The following is a 25,929-nucleotide window of genomic DNA, read 5'->3' on the forward strand; positions in this document are numbered from 1 at the left end:
TTAGCCTTCTCTCTCGCTCATAATGCACTGTATATTGTTCCAAGTTGTTATCTCAAATCATTGCAAAATCAGTCAGCGCATAACGCCTACTCGCCTCAAAGAAAGGGAGGAATATATTTTTTCATGCTGCTTCATATTAGCGAGAGCCATCTTGCCTCCTCTTCCATCTTTATCAAGTCTTTCAAGTCTTATGTAAGGCTGCACAATTAAATGCCTAATTATAAACAGAAATCCATCTGTCCTCTTTTTTAAAAAAATTAAGTTCTTAATGAGGCTTGGCATTGAAAACCAATTGTAAATGTTAAGTAGAGAAGAAGAAAAAAATACCAAACACCTCCGTTATCTAAACACCATGATGAGAATATTTTTGAAGTCTGAGCTTAAACCCCCAGGGACTGTACTTCAGGATTTTTTAACAAATTAAATCGGATTGTTTCGATTTAAATCATAAAACGCTTTTGGAGGAAAATCTTTCTAAAGATTTTCTGTTTAAGTTACATCAAAGGCCATCGGGAAATAAGAATTTGTTTTAAGTTTTTCATGTGTGCAGAAACTCAGCCTGTTTTTTTTTAAAAAAAAATGTTTAACCACATCAGTTAACCAACATGGATACATATGCTGTCATGTTATTGTTTTAGTTAAATAAATGGTTTAAATTGTTATGAAAAAGATGATTCTTTTTCTCCTTCCAATCAAGTACAGCAGAAAAGTTGTTCAAATAGAAACAGTTCACTTATTAAACCTCGCCATCATTTCATCATGATCGGTCTATGTATTTCTTTTTTGATAGGACTGTCAAAACTACTCTGAAAATTTATGATTCCAAAACCGAAACCTTTATCTGGTTGTAAATATTAAAGATTATACCAGCAGGAATGCCTTTCTGTTGTTGTTGTTGTTGTTGTTTTTAATTAAATCAAGCCTGACTAGTGATTTAAATTGTGATTTATATCGTGATTTAAATCGATTTGATTTAAATCAAATCCGCCCTGGTCTGAAGTTTGCAAACAAACAAACAAACCTAAGAGCTTCTTAAAGAGGCAAGCGCTACAAAAAGGCCACATAAAGCAAGATTTATCACACAATTAAGGACCCAGGAGGCTTTTTTTTTTACTTCCCAGAGCGGTCGGTCTTAATGACATTTTTTAACATCACAGCATTAACATCTTATGACTACAGTAAGGAATATTTTGGGCACACAGTAGTACCATGGGTTCTCAAACTCCAAAAACCCGGAAGAAAGTGTTCTGGTGTCCGGACGTTTTTCGGAAGCTGGACGTCCAACACGGCTGTCGGCAATTGTTTCCAGGGTGCCTGCACCAATCGAAAGCCATGCCTCAGTTTTCAAACATTCTGGAAGTCAGGCGGACTTCCGAAATGAATTAAATTTGGCGCTTTTGTTTTTGCTATTTTGCGTTTCTGTTTTTGAGGCTTTTTTGGTTAACTTGTTTTTGTGACTGTGTGGAGCCCAGTTCAGCTACTGATTGATGGATTGCATGACGGATGGATGGATGGATTGACTGTGTAATGGCGGATAGAGATAAAAGCCCCCCATCCAAACAGTGACTTTAGCTACTGATGGATGGACGGATGGATGGATTGTGTGACTGCGGAAATGGATAGAAGCCCCCGATCCAAACAATGACTTTAGCTACGGATGGATGGTGTGACTGCAGAAATGGATTGAAGCTCCCCATCCCTATCATCAGTGCAGGCAGTATATATATTTTTTAATTATCATCTACAATACTGTCTTATTTATTTTATGGTACAGTACATTGATGATTGCTTTCATTTTAGGGATCAATGGTCTCGTTAGAGAGTAAAATTGATGTTAAATGGCTGTTTCAGGGGTTGTTTTTCAAAGCCTGGAACTGATTAATCCGTTTTGCATTCCTTTCTATGGGAAAGCGCGCCTCGGTTTGGGAACGCTTTGGTTTCGGAACTAACTTCTGGAAGGGATGAAGTTTGAGAACCAAGGGACCACTGTATGATCAACATTTTTCACTGTGACTTCCTTTACCTGGATTGGGGCCGGCCGGAGAGCAAACAGCTCGTTGCGGGCTCCTTTGGTGTAGCCATTCATGTTAATGAGGATATGGATGCCGTCTTGGTGAATGCGGTCGGCCGCCTTGCCATTGCACGGGACCTGAAACGCAAACATTAGAAGCACGTTTAAGGAAGTTTTTAACAACTGATGTTTTAATGTCTTTTTAATCTCTTGTTGGAAGCCACCCAGAGTGCATGGGAAAACCCAGCCAGATAATCGGGGTATAAGTAATAAATTTATTATTATTACTACTACTACTACTACTTGTCAGGGAACTGCCATCAGCTCAGAGGCGAGAGATGGAAGGGCAGTTGTGTTATAGGGAGCCTCCAAAAATCTTGCGAAGCAGTTCCTCTTCCAGGGAGGAGGAAAGCCCACCTCCAGTAGAGAAGAGGTGCAGGGACCAGGGGATGCTAGGGAGAGCCTCAACATCGAGCCTGAGCAAACCGGAGAGGCGTGAAGTACGCCCTTGCCAGCGCCCATTCTGCGCAGTAGGCTTCAGCGCAGGGAGGGGCGGAAAAGGCTGGGGGTGACGTGACTTTTATGCTGGGGCAGGTACAAAGACCGACTGAAGGGAAGCTTTGCTTCTGCACATGACTGTGGCATGATGGGAAGTTTTGCTTCTAAGCTTTTCTTCTGCACATGCTGCACAAACCGTTCTAATACTAAGACATTCCCTCATTGAGTTCATGAAAACATTATACTCTGACCTGTTCTTAATGCATAGTTGACCACATCTATCGGAATGTAATTGTTTAAGTCTTGCTATATCAATCACTAGTTATAATTTAATTAGGAGGTTTTCATGCCTGTCTAGTTCTGTGCTCCCTTTCCCAGCCTTTAATCTATTGGTGATTAATGCCTATATGTAACCTTTGCTTTGTACTTGTGTTAACCAATCAGCAATAAGCACATACGTGGCAATTGCTGTAATATTCAATAAAAGGGACTCCCCAAGACTTGCTCGGGAGATGCCTCCCAGATGACACTTGCTACTCGTCTGTCGCTTATTCCAACCCAACATCTGGTGACCCCGATGTGATTGCCAGATCCCTTACGCAGCCGGCCCCTGTACTTCACTCGACTGGAAAAGTCTCAGCATGCTACTTCGTGAGTATGGGAGGGGGAATTGACTAAATTCCAAAAGGAGCATGCCAAGGAGCTGCTCCATCTCGTTAGACAGTGGGTGACGGGTGCTCATATTTCTTTAAAAGAAATTGAACGATTGTTATGTGAGATTGCTTGCCAATGCCCCGGTACCCTGAGGCAGGCTCCTTGGGGATAGAGGCTTGGCAAAAGATCAGAAAAACCCTCTTCGCAGAACCGAGGGCTCCGATTCATTGTCTGCTCATTTGGCAGAAATGTGCAGATGCCGTCGCTAAATTAGGACCTCAGGCATCTCCGTCGGCCCCTGCCCTTCTAGCCATTGCAGACAATCCTCCACCTTACCCAAAGCTTTTGCCTCCTTCGCAACCCTGTCAACCCCTCCCTACGCCTCAACCCACATCCTCCCCCCCATCCCTCCTTCGCCTCCCACAGCCCCTGCGTGCTCTCCTACAGGAGCTGTGCGCGCCACGCTTTCTCTGGCTAGGCAGAAAGGGCTCCTGTCCTTAGAGGAAAAGACTGAATGGGCTGGTGAAATGCCATCTGCTTTCCCTATCACCTATACAAACCCAGGAACTGCTCAACAGCAGGTGATGTACAAGGCACTTCCTTATTCTGTTCTGAGAGAATTAAGGAAAGCCATTACTGATTCTGGCCTAAAATCCTCTTATGTGATAGGGATGCTGGAGGGGATAGCGAATGGCTACACTATGCTACCCCAAGATTGGAAAGATTTGATGCGAATGCTTTTATCCCCGGCTCAATATGTAGTTTTTGAAAGTGAATTTAAACATAGCGCATCAGCCATGGCTGATCCACAGCATTCAGCCAATCAACTTTATGGCGCTGGTCAGGATGATAATATAACAGCCCAGGCGACGTTGACACCTTTACATTTCAGTCGCACCTGTGTACAACGCGCCTTTCGGACTTCCAGGGTGGCGCCACCGGCAATGGCGGACTCCCTCTGAACTGGAGGGACTGGCTCCGCGGTAAACAGGGTCTTCTCCGCTACAGCGAAGCGGGGACCCTTTTAAAATCACAGGTGGATGAAGCCTGTGACCGTGGGACTTGGCGGGCACCTTTAGCGCCCCCCCCAATCCGCTAAGGAACCCACCAAAGGGCTCCGAAGTGAGGAGGGGGAAGTGGCGCGGTGCTGTGAGTCAATCGCTATTTCCATGGAGCAAAGCCGCACAGCTGTTGCCGGAGAGCGCTGCCTTTTTCCTGGGACAATTTGGACTCTAAAAATAAGCACCCGTGAGCACTTAGAATTTGAACAATTGGATATTAAACAAAGATTTTGTGAGAAGGACAGAATCAGACTTTAAAAAAATCTATCAAATTGGGTACGGAGCGGGAAGGGCTAAACAGGAAGTCACCCTTCCGTTCTTTTGTAAACAGAATAAAGCAAAGGCAATTTATACTAGAGCTCAGGAAATTGTCTTTAAAAGATTGGATTTCAACATTTTAAATTGTGAACCTTTTTTTTTTTACTGTTTGAAGTGACTTTAAAGGGAAGTAACTTTCCTCCGTCCTCATCCTGGAGCGGGGTGTCAGGACTAACGTGGAAGTTCAACAAGACAATTGCTTTTTGATAGATAGCTAAAAGAAGAGAAACTTTGCAATTCTACTGTTCCCTTTCGCATTTTAAAGGAAAATATATGGACAAAGTATCTAAAGCATTTTTTTAAAAAAGGAAACTCTGTAGCAAGAATAAACAGAAGTCTTCCCCCTAGGGGGAGCTTGTGAAACTGTAACTAACTCCAGGGAACTGCCAGCTGCTACAGAATAATCGTGGGAAAGTATTTGACCTTGTAGGACAATGTATCCAGAAGCCTTGGTGTGTTCCTTTTACAAAGCAAATGCTCTACTGGAAGAATTACACGAAAAGGTGAACTGGATGGTCATTTCGACTAGAAATCTTAAACAGGCAGTGGAATGTTTTGACCAGACAGCAGGAAAATATGTGGAGCATACTCAGGATTCAAACCAGGAGTGTGTTTTGACAGAACAGGAGTTTGTGGCATTTAATCAGGAGTGTGTTTTGACAGAACCGACCCAACAGGAGTATGATCTTTTGGATTGGACAAATGAATTTAGAAAAAGCCAGATTTGGAAAGGAAAAGTTTGGTGTGGTTTGGAAATGGGGGGCTGGATTGACCACCCCTATGTTGGGATGTCTGGACTCTTCAAATATGGTAATGGGCTGCGAAATGTTTGGGACTGTCGGGGCTCTCAACTTTGGAGGGCCCTTGAATTATGCTTTTAATTACCACATGGAATGCAGCGATGAACACGGAAAAGGGTCTGATCTGTCGCGAAGAGTTAAAAACATTGCTAAGTTGGAGCTACCACGAGCAAGAGATATTGTTAAGCTGGAGTTACCACGAGCAGGAGATAAGGGAAATTACAACTACAAATATGAAGAAGAGCCGCGGAAGGGCCATGGAAGTGACTTGAGGGCCTTGGACATAAGGTTACCGGGCTAGACTGATGGGAATAAGGACTGACAAATCCCGGAACCAGGAGGAAGGGGCGTTGGATAAAGATTGGACTTGTTTATACCTTTCTTTTTTTCTTTTCTTTATCATTATCAGAATGTTTTATAAAGTTGATGAATGATAGAAAAATGTTGGAAGAAATCACCTGGCTTTAGCAAAGCTGCTCAAAGAATTATGAAAGAATATTATGATTATAAGAAGCTGACAAGGTTAAGACTTAAGCTTTAAATTTTTAAGGTTTATCTTATTATAGAAAAAATAGGATTAAAATAGTCTAGGGTAATGTAATGATAGAATTTTATGAAACATGGAAAGGAAAGGATTTGCTGGGATAATTAACAACTAGGATACAAAGGAAGGGAGGAGGAGGAGGTCTAAGAAAGAAGGTAATGACAGTTAAGGGTCTGAAAATAATGAACTTGTTTTTAATTTTTTTTTCTTTTTAAAGTTTGGGTTTTTTGCAATTTTGTTTTTTATTTGGAATTTTCTTCTTTCTTCCTTACACGGTGGGAAGGGGATTCTTTGTATTTTCTTTTGTTGCTATTTTCTCTGTTTTCTCTTTTTGTAACATTTTGAAAATTTTAATAAATATTTAAAAAAAAAAATACAAAGCGCCTTTCGGAAAGTCCCTGTCTCAGGGCAACCGCTGAGCTCCTTTGTTAATATTAAGCAACAGCATTCGGAGCCCTACCATCAATTTATAGATAGATTGAAAGAATCAGTCACTAGGCAGATTGATAACACTACAGCTCAGAATGAATTGATGAAAAAATTGGCCTTTGAAAACGCAAACACCAATTGCAAGAAAGCATTGCAGTCAATCATACATCGCCTTAAATATGACCTGGCCGATATGATTCAAGCCTGTGCAGATGTTGGCAGCCAGAGCCATGCGATGTCTTTGCTTGCCTTATCCCTGTTTGCCATGACCCTCTTGATATGCAAAATGATACCTGGTTTTATTCATCCCTACCCCAAAATGATTCTCTCCGCACCCTTGGTTATTCCGGTTACCACAACTGGGGTAACCAAGTGCGCCGACGCCCACCTTTGGCCATTGATTTGTTGACCCCATACGTGGCTTCTTTTAATGTCACTTGCGCCCGTATGGTCAATTGCACAAAAACCAACTGTGTGAAATTGGGCAAAGATAATTTTAATTGCTCTAATTATGTAAATATTTCTTATGTATATAAATATACAGAGCTGCCTGAAGGCTGGTTCTGGTCGTGTCCAGGCTATACAGTGGTGCCTCGCAAGACGAAATTAATTCATTCCACAAGTTTTTTCTTCTTGCGAGTTTTTCGTCTTGCGAAGCACGGTTTCCCACAGGAATGCATTGAAAATCAATCAATGCGTTCCTATGGAGACCGTCCGGGGACAGAGGGGAAGCGCCGCTCTGTCCCCTCTTTTGAAGCAAGGGGCTGCGGGGAGAAGATCGCTTCTCCCCGCCGCCCCTTGCTTCAAAAGAGGTCCGGGGACAGTGGGGAAGATGCGCTGCGCTTCCCGCTGTCCCAGGACCTGGGGCTGCGGGGAGAAGATCGCTTCTCCCCGCCGCCCCTTGCTTCAAAAGAGGTCCGGGGACAGCGGGGAAGATGCACTGCGCTTCCCACTGTCCCCAGAGCTTGCGGGGCAAGCTTCGTTTTGCGAAGCAAGCCCATAGGGAAATTCGTCTTGCGAGGCAACTCGAAAACGAAAAAACCTTTCGTTTTGCGAGTTTTTCGTCTCGCGAGGCGTTCGTCCTGCGGGGCACCACTGTACATTCAATTATATTCCAGCAAACATTGGCAATGGCACGCTTTGTTGTTTAAGCTGTTTGTCCATCATATTACCCAACAAGCATCATCTGTCCTGCTCTAGATATCGCCGCTCTATAGAATTGACTAATGATTGTGACGATTCTGTTTCTCTTCCCAGTAGATCTGAATATATTTCTTTAGCTGTTTCTCTCTTAGGAGTCCCTGGATTGGCTGTACGGAATAGTAGGAACATTAACTCTTTAGCCTGCTCCGCAGCAAAGGCTTTAAATTTTACTTCACAAGCTCTTCACCTTTTGAATAAAGAGCAGAGTGAACTCCAACATGGACTTTTGCAAAATCGTGCTGCTATAGATTATTTACTGATGCTTCATCATTATGGCTGTGAACAAGTGGATGACGTGTTGTTTTAATATTACTGATAATTCTAAAGCCATTCAAAAGCAAATCTCTCATTTGCAAAATCTTACACACCACATCAAACAGGACGTTGGATTATCTGGCCTCTGGGATTCATTCACCCAGTGGCTCACCGGGTGGTTGCCAAACCTGAATTGGTTTCGTAATCTCTTTCAATACGCCATTGTCATAATATGTATATTAATTTTGCTATGTTGCTTCATCCAATGCATTCCTGGTCTCATACGCCTTTGGTTTCAGTGTTTTTCTCCTCCTCAGCCACCCAACAAAATCATTGCTGCCTACTTTGAGAAATGGCAGCACCAACAGTAAACATTAGGGGAGATGTGGACGGACTTATTTCGGGCATGCGCTGGCAAACCACGTATCCCGAAGTATTTTTGTCCCACTCACCTTTAAATCAAAAACGAAAGGGGGAGATGAAGGGAAGCTTTGCTTCTGCACATGACTGTGGCATGATGGGAAGCCTTGCTTCTGCACATGACTGTGGCATGATGGGAAGTTTTGCTTCTAAGCTTTTCTTCTGCACATGCTGCACAAACCGTTCTAATACTAAGACATTCCCTCATCATCCCAGAATGTTCAGTTCACATTGAGTTCATGAAAACATTATACTCTGACCTGTTCTTAATGCATAGTTGACCACATCTATCGGAATGTAATTGTTTAAGTCTTGCTATATCAATCACTAGTTATAATTTAATTAGGAGGTTTTCATGCCTGTCTAGTTCTGTGCTCCCTTTCCCAGCCTTTAATCTATTGGTGATTAATGCCTATATGTAACCTTTGCTTTGTACTTGTGTTAACCAATCAGCAATAATCACATACGTGGCAATTGCTGTAATATGCAATAAAAGGGACTCCCCGAGACTTGCTCGGGAGATGCCTCCCAGATGACACTTGCTACTCGTCTGTCGTTTATTCCAACCCAACAACCGACCACTCCCAGATTCTGATAGCGATTGAGCCAGACATGAACTTACGACGCTCTTCACTGTAAATAGTTTGCACCAAGAATAAAGTCTGGAAAAGACAGGTCGGAGTCTTGCCTGTTTACTCTCGAGCAACCACACCAGCATCCGACACTACTACTACATCTGCTAAGGCATCTTTCAGGTTGACTCGACAACCCGGCGACGATGTCACAGCCCTCAAATTGTCCTTCTGAGCTTCTTTCCCTCATACAGTGCACTTGCCGTTGCTTTTGCAAAATCCTGCACTGCAGGAAAGTGCGATGTTTTGGTCAGATTGCCATAGCTCAGGAGACAAAACTGGGCAGGGTATCTGAAGCACTACTCTGCACCCATGACTTGAGAGCATCCAGGAATCATATGAAATGTAGTTTAGGGTTAGGGGTTTAGGGGAAAGGGCTAGGGCAAAGGCTAAGGGCTAGGGCTGGAGCTAGGGCTAGGATAAGAATTACTGTTAGACTTAGGGTTTAGAGGTTTAGGGTTTACAGCTAGGGCAAAGGCAAGGGCTAGAGTGAGAGTTGGGGTTCGGGTTAAGGCCAGGCACGTCCAAAGTCCATCTTCAATCCTAAAAAAAGCTCAAGAACTTTGGCCAGCCCTCACGCATGTTCACATCATCAAATCTGGCCCTCTTTGGAAAAAGTTTGGACACCGACTAGTGATTTAAATCATGATTTAAATCTATTTGATTTAAATCATATCTACCCTGTTATATATATATTACCAAGCAAGAACTTCAACCAGCCACTGGAAAGCTCCCGAGAAGCGGCAAAGTGACCACCACCACCCCACACTACCCCATGTTGCACGACCCTTCAGCCATGAGTTCAGACATGAGTTTCCAAGCTCTGCCCCAAAATCTGATTTATAGATTATTGATCGCTAGCCTGGATGGTTTGCCTCACTAGCTAGTGCAGTCGAAATATATTAATTATCCAGTAGCACCTTAGAGAACAACTAAGTTTGTTCTTGGTATAAGCTTTCGTGTGCATGCACACTTCTTCAGATACCTGAAGAATCTGCTAGTGCCGATTATTCATTATTTAGCCCCCTCTTCCGATACCGCACATTCCTCCTAACAACGTCTAGCATCCAAGAACAGAAAGTACACAACATTAGCGCTTCTTCCTTCTGCCAGATTATTAAAAGCCTGTTCTCGGCCATCAAAGAGCTTTAGCATGAGGGAAGTAAACAGAGGCAGGAAGAGATTGCCGTATCTCTGAGTTTTATTTTGATTTTAAATGTGATTAGAATTGTATTTTAGAATTGTTTGATTTTGTGTTTTAATGTATTTGATAATTGATGTTAGCCGCCTTGAGCCCGGTCTCGGCAGGGGAGGGCAGGGTATAAATAAAAATTTATTATTATTATTATTATTATTATTATTATTATTATTATTATTATTATTAAAGATCGCTAAACTCCTCGAAATGACAAGTATCTTCTGGAAAAGGTTGCCCGGGCAAGAGCGTTATTTAGGATATATAGGGGGGAAAGAGCTCTCACCTGAGATAAGTCAATAAAGTGATTTGCTTCAGCCATCACCTTGACCCGGAAGTTTGTGCCGTCGTCAGGGCTGAGGGCATAGCAGAAGACCTGGGAAAGAGAGGAGATGCTTAGAACTGAGGCTGACCAGTCACTTAATGAATGAATTAATCTTTATTTGCGTTGGCAATTGCAATAAAACAATACGATATACAAAGAATGGAAATTAAAAGTCCATTGTATAAAATACATTTGAGGGTCATTTGAGCAGGGAGCACGCGAGAAGCGACAAAACACAGGGGGGGGGGGACATCGGACAAAGCCCATTTTTCCCAAACGCTGCAGGAAAACGCCAGAATTTACGAAGCGCATAAACCATCACAGCTTTCCTCCAAGATGAAGCAATCGCTGACAGAGAATAGTAGAACTGGGGAGTTGGAAAGGGCAATGAGGTTCATCTAGTATGACCCCCTGCAATGCGGGAATCTTTTGCCCAAAAGCTTCCCTCTTGTGGCTTATCCCCACAACAGCTACTGACTTTGGGTTTTAATAATAATAATAATTTCATATTTGTACCCCACCCTCCCTGGCCGGAGCTGGGCTCAGGGCAGCTAACATAATAAAACTAACACAGTATACAAAGAACATAGAAACAGGCAATCAATTAATTAAAATACATCTTAAAACAGTCAAGCAGTCTAATCCAGGCATCCCCAACCTGCAGCTCTCCAGATGCTTTGGCTTACAACTCCCATGATCCCTAGCTGACAGGACCAGTGGTCAGGAATGATGGGAACTATAGTCCAAAACATCTGGAGGGCCAAAGGTTGGGGGTGCCTGGTCTAATCTGTCAGTGCCTAAATGATCTCAAGCGTCAGAACAACTTGGCTGCCATCAGGAAATTTCGCCCGTGGTATGACTCTCTCCCCCCTTCCCATTTCAACTCTCCGGCACACGATCTGCATAACCGAGCGATCCCAAAATGTAGACGTGCTTTGACCGTCGCAAGATTAAAATGTCTCGCCCTTGGCTGGACTCGAGGGACGATTCCAACAGATTCCACCCAAAAAACGCTCATGTCCCTGCAGAGATGGCAGCACCAAATCAGTGGCACATGCCCTTTATAAAAAGACTTGAGGAGTGAGATTATCACCCCTCTTTTATTGCCCATTCCAGGTCGCCCAACCACTGCCCCAGCGTCCTCTCTCTTGGCAGATCAAGAGGAGCAGGTGACAGCAAAGGACGTGGAGATTCAGGTCACAGTCTTACAATGGCTGCACTCTTTCCTTTCAGGTCGGGGACAGTGGATTGCACTAGGGGAGGAGTTGTCACAGCACCCCTTGGTGTGTGGAGTTCCGCAGGGCACAATCCTCTCCCCAATGCTTTTAAACATTTTTATGCGCCCCTTGCCCAGCATGTCTGGAATTTTGGGCAGGGCTGACATCAATATGCTGATGACACCCAGCTTCATCCGTTGATGGATGGCCATCCTGACTCGGCCCCGGACACACTGACCAGAGGCTTGAAAGCTGTGGCCGGATGCTTGTGCGGGAGCCGGTTGAAGTGAAATCCTTCGAAAACAGAGGTCCTTTGGTTGGGCTGGAACAACATGGGGCTGGGGGGCCAATTCCCATCTCTTGCAGGGGCGCAATTAGTGCCAGCGCCTTCCGTCAGGAGTTTGAGTGTAACCTTCGACGCCTCCCTCTCTATGGAGACACAGGTTACAGCTACAGCAAAGGCGGTATTTTCCCACCTTTGCTGCTCTAAGCAGCTGGTCCCTGCCTTCTCTTGCCCTGATCTCACCATGGTGATCCATGTGGTGGTCACCTCCTGGCTCGATTATTGTAACTTGCTCTACGTGGGGCTGCCCTTGAAGCTGACCCAGAAACTCCAGCAGGTGCAGAATGCCGTAGCGAGACTCCTTACGGGGTCCTCACCGCGGGATCACATTTGTCCAATGCTATACCAGCGGCACTGGCTCCCAGTGTAGTACAGGGTCAGATTCAAGGAACTGGTTTTAACCTTTAAAGCCCTATATAGCCAAGGCCCCTCGTACCTGCAGGACTGCCTCTCCTGGCATGACCCGCGGAGGACCTTACGGTCCGCAAATAATAATATCTTGGAGGTCCCAAGCCTTGGGGATGTTCAACTGGCCTCAACCAGGGCCAAGGCCTTTTCATGCAGCCAAAAGATGTGATCCAGGAAAATGGCAGTTTCCTCAGCTGTCACCGCATGGGAGCATGCCACAAAGTGACACATCTTGGTCAGCAGGTCCACCACCACCATGACAGCCGTCTTACCTCGGGACATGGGCAGGTCCGTCATGAAGTCTATGGACACTGCCTCCCATGGTCTCCCCAGTGTGGGTAAGCCCCGCCAGAGCCGCCCTTTCCCTCTTTGCTCTCTGACACATGTCGCATCCTCGTACATATTCCCGCACATCCTCCCTTACCTTGGGCCACCAGAAATCCTGCGTAACTAACAACATGGTCTTGTGTTGCCCAAAATGCCCAGCTGTAGGGTTGTCATGGAGCTGCTTGAGGACTCTGACCCTCAAAGGCTCTCCCGGTACATACCGTATTTTTCGCTCCATAAGACGCACTTTTTCCCTCCTAAAAAGTAAGGGAAAATGTGTGTGCGTCTTATGGAGCGAATGCAGGCTGCACAGCTATCCCAGAAGCCAGAACAGCAAGAGGGATTGCTGCTTTCACTGTGTAGCGATCCCTCTTGCTGTTCTGGCTTCTGAGATTCAGAGTATTTTTTTCTTGTTTTCCTCCTCTAAAGACTAGGTGCATCTTGTGGTCTGGTGCGTCTTATAGAGCGAAAAATACGGTACTTACAAAGGTGGCCAGGTTTTGAGCTAGGGCAGTCAGAATAAAACCCACTCTCGATTCAAAACCCTCAAATGTATTTGATATCGTTGACTTTTTAGTTCTATTCTTTGCAGATCGTCTTGTTTTATTGCTACAGCCGAGAGCTGACACAGATGAAGATTTGTTTGTTCGTTTGGCCCAACATGGGGCTCGAACCTGCGACCCTGAGATTCAGAGTCTCGGCGCTCTGCTGCCTGAGCTACTTGCACGGCCACCCTCTTGTGCACCTCACCTCAAATTTGTCCGAATTGTGCATGCCTGGGATGGACTGCATGAGATGGGAGGTGGGGTGGTTGCCGAAGTCAGAACTGACGTAGCCCACGCGGAGCCGGCCCTCGCTGGCTTTCAAGTCCTTGGAGTGTTCGTAGGGCGGCTTGTGGAGGACGTTGATCTGGCAGGGGGATTCAAGGAAGCCATGTTACAGAAACGGCATGTAATAATAATAACTTTTTTTTCCTTTGAATATTATTCTTCAAAGATGTGGGAGGCCCTACCTAACAGGACCAGCAGTCAGGGATGATGGGAATTGTAGTCCCCAAACAGCTAGAGGGCCAAGTTTGGCCACCACTGCTCTAGATCAGGCATGGCCCAACTTGGCCCTCCAGCTCTTTTGGGACTGCAACTCCCACCATCCGTAGCTCACAGCACCAGTGGTCAGGGATGATGGGCACTGCAGTCCCAAAACAGCTGGAGGGCCAAGTTGGGCCATGCCTGGCACAGACCCACCTTGTCCAGGCAGAGGTTCCCATGTCTCTCAGCGATAGCCTTTCGGAAGCCGTGAGATAGTGGATAAAGCATGCTGTGATGGGGGTGCACCGAAGGGAGTCGGTTCTTCTCCAGCTGATCAGCCACAATACTGACAAGCTTCTTCATTCTCTCGTCATAATCGGTCCAATCGCAAACAATCTGAGAGGAGGCAAAGAAAACCCTGAATTACGTTCTAGCCGTGTTCGTCTGACAGTCGAAATATATTAAAAAAAATTAAAAATGTCCAGTAGCACCTTAGAGACCAACTCAGTCTGTTCTTGGTATAAGTTTTTGTGTGCATGCATACTTCTTCAGATACACTGAAACAGAAGTCACCAGACCCTTATATATAGGTGGGAGGATGGGGTGGGGTATTTCTCAGAAGGGTAGTAGGAGACGGGTGATTTTACTGTTCCCAAAAGGAAACCTTCCTCTGCTTGTCCATATTGAGAGGATGCCAGCAAGGCTGAACCCTTCGGTAAAAAAAGGATTACAGACCTGTGCCTCCATGATTGACACCTTCTTAATCCTTGTATTTAATGATAATAACACTTGGCTGTCGTGCGCAGGCAGACTTCTTCAGATACACTGAAACAGAAGTCCCCAGACCCTGATATATATTCTATCTTTATGACCCAGGATGCCTGGTGAAGCAACTGGCCTGTGTTTTAGAATGCTTATACATGCCTGTCAGGTGTAGAAAATGAACAGTAAAGAAGATGGGCAGAGATGCAGAGGCTTATGGGATTTGATCAGAAATTATTGTCAATGACTCAAACCCAGTCAACGAAATGCTTTCATTGCCGACACAATGGCTTGCTTCATTTTTCATAATTCCTCATAGCAATCCCACCTGACCCCCACAAGGCATCTCCTCCTACCCTTCTGAGAAATACCTGACTCCACCCTCCTGTGACTTCTGTTTCTGTGTACCTGAGGAAGAGTGCCTGCACACAAAATCTTTAACCCAGAACAAACCGAGTTGGTCTCTAAGGTGCTACTGGACAATTCCTTACCACTACTGTGGTACCTTGGGACTTAAACGCTTCGGTTCCCAAACGCTGGAAACCCCAGAAGTGTTAGCCCTTATATTGGTGAAAAAGCCCTCCTCACCTGCAAACAGTGTGCCAAGTTGCAGTAAGCATCGGGAAAGTCCGGCCTCAGTTTCAGGGCGGTGTGATACGAAGCAATTGCCTCTGGGATATTTCCAGAATCCTAGAAAGGGAGGGGAGAGATATTTTAGCAATTGCCACCTGCTTTTTGTCTCAACCAGTAAAACCAAAGATGAAGCAGAGACGAACGGTACAATGATCCACGCCGGGTGGACATGTAAAAAAAATAAAGAGAATTTAGGGATAGCATACCTAATGAGCTCAAGACAGGCATCCCCCATATGTTTTGTCCTACAACTCCCATGATCCCTAGCTAGCAGGACCAGTGGTCAGGGAAGATGGGAATTGTAGTCCAAAACATCTGGAGGCCCCAGTTTTGGGGTGCCTGCCATAGGCGAACTCAGCCCTCCAGCTGCCCTACAGGCAGAATTATGAGAGGTTTCAGAACAAACATTTCATAGCGAACAGGACACTTGCAGAGTATTGTCTAAAACAGGGGTGCCCAAATTTTTCCCAAAGGGGGCCAGATTTGATTAGCTTCTTTTAGGATTTTACCCCAGGAAGCCAGATTAAATCAACCGGCAAGATTTAACCCCAAAGATGATGAGCTTTTTTTTCTAGGATTGAAGTTGTTGAGATTTCTTTAGGATTTAATCCCAAACTTGTTAAGCTTTTTTTTTTTTTAGATTTTTAGCCCAGGGCATATACTGCGTTGTTGACCTTTTGGGGGCAATTTTACCCCGAAGTTGTTGAGCTTTGCCCCAGTAAGTAAACTGGATTAGGCCCCTGGGCAAGGTTTGCGACATGCCTGGTCTAAAAGAAGGCTTGAAAAATTTAAATTCTTCGGCGGGTGTGGATTGACGAAGGACAGCAGGAAATAGGACAAAAGGGCACCGTCGGAAACATGACATAGGGATTGCATTGGGGTGAACGGAAGTCACAATGTGATTTTTGGGTGTAGGAATCTGCCATGCTTTCACGCCTGTATAAGACGCCCTCTATTTCGGGGGGCTCAAATTTAAGAAAACAAGCCATTCACCCACCCAATCGCCCGTATAAGACGACCCCCCATTTTTTACTTTATTTTGGAGTAATAAAACCCCGCCTGACACTGAAAAGTACAATTTTTCCCCTTTTTCCTTTTTTTAAATTTTATTTACAAACACATAAACACAATAATACAAAAATTATATTACCCTACCACCATAAATTACAGACATTAAAACACCCTTGCGACTTCCCTCGACTGTCCCTCACCCTCCTATATATTATATTACACATTACATTTCCCCCTATTTATTATTGATTTCATTTTACATGTTAGTTGCCGTACATTTTCAACACTATACATTACATATAATAATTATAATAATAATTTATTATTTGTACCCCGCCCATCTGGCTGGGTTTCCCCAGCCACTCTGAGCGGCTTCCACAGAAACCAAAAATACAGTAAAATATCACAGATTAAAAACTTCTCTGAACAGGGCTGCCTTAAGATGTCTTCTAAATGTCAGGTAGTTATTTATTGCTTTGACATCTGATGCGAGGGCGTTCCACATATATAATACTATATACACGGATTCCCCACATCTAACCCTAAACCAACTCACTATTTACCCAAATACCCATGTGACTTCCTTCACTCACATTCACATTGCAATTTTAATCTAAATTTATATTTCTTAACTCTTTTAACTTGCTGGTTTTTTTCACCAGCTTTACAAACATTAATCCAAACATATCAACATGTTAGTTTTTGAGCAGTACTTGGACATGTAATCCTCAAACCATTTCCACTGTATTTCTATTTTCTGGTTTGATTGGTACCTTATTACTGCAGTTAACCTTGCCAATTCTATAAATGCAATTTCTTTATCTAGTCATCCTTTGTGGGTATATATTTCCCTTTCCAGTTTTGTGCAAGGAGTAGCCTTGCTGCGGCTCTTGCATATAAGAATATTATATTTCGATCTTGTGGTATTTGTTTACATCTTATACTCAGTAAATATGCCTCTGGTTTTTTCTCTAAATTAATTCTGAGAATCTTTTTTATTTCCTCAAGAATTTTTGAACTATTCCACAACCCCACCATAAATGTATCGGTGTGCCTCCTCGCACTTCCAGCATAAATTCTGATTTTCCCTTTTTCTTTTTGCGACATGCCTCGATTTGGGATGGCTTTCGCCAATGGTTTTCCTTTGTAAAAACTAATGGATATCCCCGTCGCCGTCCCCCCCCCCCCTGGAAAAAAGAGATTTAGCAGAGACGCAAAGCTCACCTTATGTTTTGTTTTTTTATATTTTTTATTGGTTTTACAAAATTTTTTATAGACAATACAAATAAACAAACATGTATAATTTCATATCCTTTTTTCATAAACCTCACTTCTCTGACTCCCCCAAACCTCCCCTTTCTACATCCCAATTTCCAAAATTATTTCAGCAAATCCTAAACTTAATTTTATCAAATTTGTCCCTTATTTATTCTTTTCTTTTACTTAATCTTTTGTCGCTGTAATCTCCTTTTCTTTCTAAAAACCTCAACATTTTAGCATTCATCAATTTTGTAATATTTCTTGAGATAGATTTTAAATTTCTTCCAGTCTTCATCCGCCGTCTCTTTCCCCTGATCACGGATTCTGCCGGTCATTTCAGCCAATGTCATATAGTCTATCACCTTCATCTGCCATTCTTCCAGGGTGGGTAGATCTTGAGTCTTCCAATGCTTTGCGATGAGTATTCTTGCTGCTGTAGTAGCATACATAAAGAAAGTTCTGTCTTTCTTTGACACCAATTGGCCGACAATGCCCAAGAGAAATGCCTCTGGTTTCTTAGGGAAAGTACATTTAAGTACCTTTTTCATTTCATTATATATCTGTCAGGGAACTGCCATCGGAGGAACAGGTGGTGGAGGGGCTCAGGGAGGAAGGAAGAGACTCAACAGCCGAAGCAGGAACCAGCAGGGGGAGGAGTGGATCTCTGAGGGAATGCGAGCAGGAGGGAGGGCTCAGAGACGCTTCCAGCGAGAACAGTGGGGAGGTATCTGAAGCTCCCATAGGGAGACCCACGCCTCGCCGGAAACTGTCACGCCGTGAGTCCAGAAGGCGGGTTTCCGTTAAGGAGCTCTTATGCTGGAGACGATTCCGAAAACAACCACTGTCGGAATCTACAAGTGATTAGGGCAGACATGTTTGAGGAGCTCTGTCACACACAGAGGTTTGTGGAGTTGCACAAACTCTGAGGGACCACGATTTTACGCACAAGCAGCTAATCATCCCATCACAGCATTCCGACAGTCTCTGTACGCTGCCTGTGCAGGAGAAGGCATCATGAGCGACCCAGCCGGAACCGAAGGAGCAGGGGTTGGAGCTGGTCCAAGCTTGGAAGAAAGGTACCGAGCGTTGGAAATCCAACTTGCGCTGCAGACGGCGAGGCTTGAGGAGAGAAGGGCTCAGGATGCAGACAAGAAGGGGAGAGCCACCCAGTTCACCAGAAAGGTACCAGGATTGGTGCAGAAGTTTGGGGGGGACCCCAAGGACTACCATGCCTTTAGGACAGAGATGCAATATGCCCTTAATGTGCAGTTTGATGAATTCCCTGATGAGGAATCGCGAGTTGCTTTCGTGATTGGGCATCTTGAGAGGGGGGCGAGGGACTGGGTTAGACCCCTGATGGCAACGCATAATGACGTCCTAAAGGACACCATGAAGTTCTTTCGTGCAATGGATATCATGTTTTCCAGCGATATTGAGGAGGGAGTGGTGCGCAGACAGCTAATGGCTTGCAAGCAGGGGAGCCGATCTGTCCGTGAGTACTGGACTGAGTTTACCATGCTGGTTCACAGATTGGGGTGGGACTTATCGGCGGCACCAATTGAGATGCTATTTGAAGAAGGTCTTTCTTCGGCTGTGAAAGACGAACTGTCCCGGAGCCCCAGGGCGGTGTCTATGGATCAGCTGACCAAATCTGCGCTGACCATAGGAGCGCGCCAGGAGGCGAGAGCCTTGGAGAGGCGGGAAGGTAAAGGGGAACGTTGGAAGGAGTTCCGCATTCCAGACATTCCTGAGCCAGCTTTCCCGCCGGCAGAGCCGATGGAAATCGGAACAGCGCGCGCGCGCGCAGTTTCAAAGCCCAGCGAAGGGGGGAGGAAGGAGGGAAAAGGCGCCCGGAAATGCTATCTCTGCCAACAGCCAGGTCACTTTGCCAGAGTCTGCCCCCAGAGGAAGGAATGGCAAGGAATGGTGGGAGCTGTTGAGGGAGGAGTGGAAGAGATATCGGAGCAAGTAAAAGCCAACGCCTGGCTGCCACCGTCAGGGCACAGCAGCCAGGCCAAAGAGCAGTGAAAGTGCCCACGCCAGAACCTCCCAAACCTGCCCTAGTGATAGAGGTGTCACTAGAGTTGCAAAACGGATACCCTCTGAAGATTAAGGCGCTGTTGGACTCAGGCAGCTCCTGCAATTTCATGAGCAAGGAGTTTGCAGCTGAACACCAGATACAGACGATCCCTTTAAGCAACCCCCTACAGGTGACCACGATCGATGGCAGGGAGCTGTTGGGAGGGGAAGTCAGCTTGCAGACCGTCCCAATGACAATGAAGGTGGCAAGGCACACGGAACTGATAGCGTTTAATGTGGCTACCTTGGGAGGGGCTCCCATTATTTTGGGGATGAGCTGGCTGGCGTTACATGATCCACTGGTGGGCTGGCATCAGAGAGTGGTTTCCTTTGGTTCCGCACATTGCTTAGAACACTGCAGGGAGGGAAAGGGTTCAGCAGGAGCCCAAGCTACCCTAGCAGGGACGGAAGTAACGGAGAAGGTGAAGGTACCACGACAATATGCAGATCTCAGCGATGTGTTCAGCGAAAGGGAAGCTGACCAACTACCCCCGCATAGACCCTTTGATTGTCAAATCAATTTACTGCCTGGGGCGCAGCTCCCCGCAGGCAAGTTGTATGCCATGTCAGACAGAGAAATGCAGGAGTTACGAGAATTCATTGACAAGAACCTGAAGAGGGGTTTCATCAGAGAGTCAAGGGCAGTGGGAGGTAGCCCAGTGTTTTTTGTGGATAAAAAAAACACGGACAAGCCGAGACTTGTGTGTGACTTTAGGGCCTTAAACGCAGTGTCAGAACCATTGGCCTTTCCCATGCCTAGAATAGATGACATTTTGAACAGGGTGCGGAAGGGAAAGATTTTTACCAAGCTGGACCTAAGGGGGGCGTACAATCTGATACGTATAAGGAAAGGGGATGAATGGAAAACCACCATGTTCACCCCTTTGGGGGCATTTGAATATCTCGTTATGCCATTTGGATTACAAGCAGGCTCAGCGTGCTTTCAATCGCTGATGAACCACGTACTAGGGCCTTTGCTTTACAAGAATTGTGTGGCCTTCCTGGATGACGTGTTGGTGTATTCTGAGAATGAGGAGCAGCATGTGAGAGACGTCAGAGAAGTGTTGCGCAGGCTGCTAGACAACCGGCTGTGGGTGAAACTGGAGAAGTGTCAGTTTCATACCAAGGAGGTAGAGTTCCTGGGGTACCGCCTGTCAGACAAGGGATTGGCTATGGATCCCGGCAAGGTCCAGGCAGTGCTGGAATGGAAAACTCCCAAAACAAAGAAGGATGTGCAGAGGTTCCTAGGGTTTGGGAACTTTTACCGTAAGTTCATCCGAAACTTTGCCCACCTGACGGCGCCCATAACGGACTGTCTCAGCAGTAAGAAGAAATTTGTTTGGACTGAGGAGGCGGAGCGAGCTTTTGAGGAGCTAAAAAGGGCCTTCGCCTCTGAAGAACAACTTCTGCATGTGGATTTACAAAAAAAGATGAGAGTCGAAACAGACGCATCAGACAGAGCCATTGGGGCGGTGCTTCTCCTGCAGCCAGGGGGGGAGGAGTCAGAGTGGAGACCGTGTGCTTTTTTTTCGCGAAAACTGAACAAATCCGAGAGGAACTACACGGTGTACGATCGAGAACTTCTTGCTATCCATGAGGCTTTTCGGAGATGGAGGCACCTGCTAATTGGCGCGCAACATAAGGTGCAAGTGTGCACTGACCACAAGAACCTAGAGTATTGGAGAACGGCACGAGTGCTCAACCAACGGCAGTTGAGATGGGCCCAGGAGTTCTCCAGATTTAACTTTGAGATTTGTTATGTGCCAGGCCCAGAGAACGTTAGGGCGGACGCTCTCTCACGTAAACCTGAATATTTGGAGGGGGAGGGAGCACCCGAAGAGAGACATGTCATTCCAGAGGACCGCTGGGTGTGTGGGGGCGGCATTGGTGGGGCAAAGAGAACTGGTAGAGGGAACGGAGAACGATGAATACGCACAGGACAAACTCAGGGGACTCAGGAGGGAGGGAGATAAACCCGGAGGTTTTGAGGAGAGAAACGGGGCGTTGTACTACAAGGGAGCGTTATATATACCTGAAGGAGAGTTGAGGGGGAAGGTACTCAAGCAGCTGCACGATAGCCCCACAGCGGGGCATTTTGGGCAACACAGAACCATGTGGCTGGTGACCAGGGAATTTTGGTGGCCTAAGGTCAGGGAAGACGTGCGGGAGTATGTGAGGAGTTGTGACCAATGCCAGCGAGCCAAAGGGGAAAGGCGGGCGCCGGCAGGGTTATTAGAACCGCTACCCACACCAGAAAGACCATGGGAAGCAGTGGCTATAGATTTCATGACTGATCTGCCAAGGTCCAGAGGGAAAACAGCCATCATGGTTGTGGTAGACCTGTTAACCAAAATGGCACACTTTATAGCCTGCTCGCATGCGGTCACGGCAGAAGAAACCGCTAAATTGTTTGTAGAAAATGTGTTTAGGTTGCATGGCGCCCCCTTGAGGGTGGTTTCAGACCGGGGGAAACAATTTACTTCCAGGTTCTGGAGGAAGCTCATGAGCTTACTGCATGTAGAGGTAAATTTCTCGACTGCCCGGCATCCTGAAACCAATGGGCAGGCGGAAAGAGCCAATGGCATCCTCCAACAATATTTGAGGTGTTACGTCAATGACAGAGAGAATGATTGGGTGGAGAAGTTGGCATTGGCGGAATTTGCCTACAACAATGCGGAGAACGTGTCCACGGGGATGAGCCCCTTTTTGGCAAATTACGGGTGCCATCCCAGGGCTTTCCCAGGGGGGGAAGGGGAGAGATGGAGCGTTCCAGCTGCCGAACAGTTCGTAGAAGAAATGGAAGCTATCCATCGCCAGCTCCAACTTAACTTAGACAGGGCCAAGGAGGAATATAAGAGGCAGGCAGACAAACACAGGAGAGAAGGTGAAACCATTAGGGTGGGGGACCAAGTGTGGCTGTCAACCCAAGGGTTACCCTTCAAAGGGGGTTGTAAGAAGTTAAGACCCAAAAGACTGGGCCCATTTGAAATCACACAACAGGTCAATCCAGTGGCTTTCAGACTCCGGTTACCGAACCACATGAAGCTGCACCCAGTTTTCCACAGGTCATTGCTGTCACTGTATAAAGGGGACAGAGAAGGGAGGGTCACTCGGGGACCAGCAATGGAGGAAAGGGAACAAAGCTACAATGTAGCGGAGATCCTCGATTCCAGGTGGAAGGGAGATCAAGTAGAGTATTTGGTAATGTGGGAAGGGGAACCGGAGTCGGAAAACACCTGGGTTAGGGCAGAGGATGTCAATGACGAAGTTTTAATAGAAACTTTTCATCAGAGGTTCCCACGTAAACCTCAGCCTGTAGCGAGGTTCCGGAGGGAATACTTTGCCACCACCGACGAAGAAGAGGAGTTGGAGGGGTTCACAGATTCCGAGGAGGAGGAGGATTCAGCGAGCCAGGACGGCGATCGATGGAGGGAATTGTTTGAGACGTCTGAAGATGAAGAAGATTCTTTTCGGGGTTTTACCTCTTCACCTCCCAGAGGAGAGGAAATGGGAGGGGGTGAGGGGGGCCCTGGAGGGGAGGTGGATGTCAGGGAACTGCCATCGGAGGAACAGGTGGTGGAGGGGCTCAGGGAGGAAGGAAGAGACTCAACAGCCGAAGCAGGAACCAGCAGGGGGAGGAGTGGATCTCTGAGGGAATGCGAGCAGGAGGGAGGGCTCAGAGACGCTTCCAGCGAGAACAGTGGGGAGGTATCTGAAGCTCCCATAGGGAGACCCACGCCTCGCCGGAAACTGTCACGCCGTGAGTCCAGAAGGCGGGTTTCCGTTAAGGAGCTCTTATGCTGGAGACGATTCCGAAAACAACCACTGTCGGAATCTACAAGTGATTAGGGCAGACATGTTTGAGGAGCTCTGTCACACACAGAGGTTTGTGGAGTTGCACAAACTCTGAGGGACCACGATTTTACGCACAAGCAGCTAATCATCCCATCACAGCTTCATGTGGTTCGGTAACCGGAGTCTGAAAGCCACTGGATTGACCTGTTGTGTGATTTCAAATGGGCCCAGTCTTTTGGGTCTTAACTTCTTACAACCCCCTTTGAAGGGTAACCCTTGGGTTGACAGCCACACTTGGTCCCCCACCCTAATGGTTTCACCTTCTCTCCTGTGTTTGTCTGCCTGCCTCTTATATTCCTCCTTGGCCCTGTCTAAGTTAAGTTGGAGCTGGCGATGGATAGCTTCCATTTCTTCTACGAACTGTTCGGCAGCTGGAACGCTCCATCTCTCCCCTTCCCCCCCTGGGAAAGCCCTGGGATGGCACCCGTAATTTGCCAAAAAGGGGCTCATCCCCGTGGACACATTCTCCGCATTGTTGTAGGCAAATTCCGCCAATGCCAACTTCTCCACCCAATCATTCTCTCTGTCATTGACGTAACACCTCAAATATTGTTGGAGGATGCCATTGGCTCTTTCCGCCTGCCCATTGGTTTCAGGATGCCGGGCAGTCGAGAAATTTACCTCTACATGCAGTAAGCTCATGAGCTTCCTCCAGAACCTGGAAGTAAATTGTTTCCCCCGGTCTGAAACCACCCTCAAGGGGGCGCCATGCAACCTAAACACATTTTCTACAAACAATTTAGCGGTTTCTTCTGCCGTGACCGCATGCGAGCAGGCTATAAAGTGTGCCATTTTGGTTAACAGGTCTACCACAACCATGATGGCTGTTTTCCCTCTGGACCTTGGCAGATCAGTCATGAAATCTATAGCCACTGCTTCCCATGGTCTTTCTGGTGTGGGTAGCGGTTCTAATAACCCTGCCGGCGCCCGCCTTTCCCCTTTGGCTCGCTGGCATTGGTCACAACTCCTCACATACTCCCGCACGTCTTCCCTGACCTTAGGCCACCAAAATTCCCTGGTCACCAGCCACATGGTTCTGTGTTGCCCAAAATGCCCCGCTGTGGGGCTATCGTGCAGCTGCTTGAGTACCTTCCCCCTCAACTCTCCTTCAGGTATATATAACGCTCCCTTGTAGTACAACGCCCCGTTTCTCTCCTCAAAACCTCCGGGTTTATCTCCCTCCCTCCTGAGTCCCCTGAGTTTGTCCTGTGCGTATTCATCGTTCTCCGTTCCCTCTACCAGTTCTCTTTGCCCCACCAATGCCGCCCCCACACACCCAGCGGTCCTCTGGAATGACATGTCTCTCTTCGGGTGCTCCCTCCCCCTCCAAATATTCAGGTTTACGTGAGAGAGCGTCCGCCCTAACGTTCTCTGGGCCTGGCACATAACAAATCTCAAAGTTAAATCTGGAGAACTCCTGGGCCCATCTCAACTGCCGTTGGTTGAGCACTCGTGCCGTTCTCCAATACTCTAGGTTCTTGTGGTCAGTGCACACTTGCACCTTATGTTGCGCGCCAATTAGCAGGTGCCTCCATCTCCGAAAAGCCTCATGGATAGCAAGAAGTTCTCGATCGTACACCGTGTAGTTCCTCTCGGATTTGTTCAGTTTTCGCGAAAAAAAAGCACACGGTCTCCACTCTGACTCCTCCCCCCCTGGCTGCAGGAGAAGCACCGCCCCAATGGCTCTGTCTGATGCGTCTGTTTCGACTCTCATCTTTTTTTGTAAATCCACATGCAGAAGTTGTTCTTCAGAGGCGAAGGCCCTTTTTAGCTCCTCAAAAGCTCGCTCCGCCTCCTCAGTCCAAACAAATTTCTTCTTACTGCTGAGACAGTCCGTTATGGGCGCCGTCAGGTGGGCAAAGTTTCGGATGAACTTACGGTAAAAGTTCCCAAACCCTAGGAACCTCTGCACATCCTTCTTTGTTTTGGGAGTTTTCCATTCCAGCACTGCCTGGACCTTGCCGGGATCCATAGCCAATCCCTTGTCTGACAGGCGGTACCCCAGGAACTCTACCTCCTTGGTATGAAACTGACACTTCTCCAGTTTCACCCACAGCCGGTTGTCTAGCAGCCTGCGCAACACTTCTCTGACGTCTCTCACATGCTGCTCCTCATTCTCAGAATACACCAACACGTCATCCAGGAAGGCCACACAATTCTTGTAAAGCAAAGGCCCTAGTACGTGGTTCATCAGCGATTGAAAGCACGCTGAGCCTGCTTGTAATCCAAATGGCATAACGAGATATTCAAATGCCCCCAAAGGGGTGAACATGGTGGTTTTCCATTCATCCCCTTTCCTTATACGTATCAGATTGTACGCCCCCCTTAGGTCCAGCTTGGTAAAAATCTTTCCCTTCCGCACCCTGTTCAAAATGTCATCTATTCTAGGCATGGGAAAGGCCAATGGTTCTGACACTGCGTTTAAGGCCCTAAAGTCACACACAAGTCTCGGCTTGTCCGTGTTTTTTTTATCCACAAAAAACACTGGGCTACCTCCCACTGCCCTTGACTCTCTGATGAAACCCCTCTTCAGGTTCTTGTCAATGAATTCTCGTAACTCCTGCATTTCTCTGTCTGACATGGCATACAACTTGCCTGCGGGGAGCTGCGCCCCAGGCAGTAAATTGATTTGACAATCAAAGGGTCTATGCGGGGGTAGTT

At 46.5% G+C, this 25,929-nt stretch overlaps 1 protein-coding gene across 2 annotated transcripts in view; it reads right to left on the reverse strand.

The window, feature by feature from the left end:
• Positions 1–25,929, reverse strand: part of LOC308577824 (UDP-N-acetylglucosamine--peptide N-acetylglucosaminyltransferase 110 kDa subunit-like) — a 150,886-nt gene that overhangs the window by 27,729 nt on the left and 97,228 nt on the right. For both annotated transcript variants that reach the window (XM_081178207.1, XM_081178206.1), the window contains exons 11-15: positions 15,019–15,120; positions 13,885–14,064; positions 13,391–13,549; positions 10,307–10,396; positions 2,024–2,149 (exon numbers count right to left, since the gene is read on the reverse strand). In XM_081178207.1, coding sequence (XP_081034333.1) covers positions 2,024–2,149; positions 10,307–10,396; positions 13,391–13,549; positions 13,885–14,064; positions 15,019–15,120 — 657 coding nt within the window. The remainder of the gene's footprint in view (positions 1–2,023; positions 2,150–10,306; positions 10,397–13,390; positions 13,550–13,884; positions 14,065–15,018; positions 15,121–25,929) is intronic.

Source organism: Podarcis bocagei (genome assembly GCF_964188305.1).
Source record: "Podarcis bocagei genome assembly, chromosome: W".
Taxonomy (NCBI): domain Eukaryota; kingdom Metazoa; phylum Chordata; class Lepidosauria; order Squamata; family Lacertidae; genus Podarcis; species Podarcis bocagei.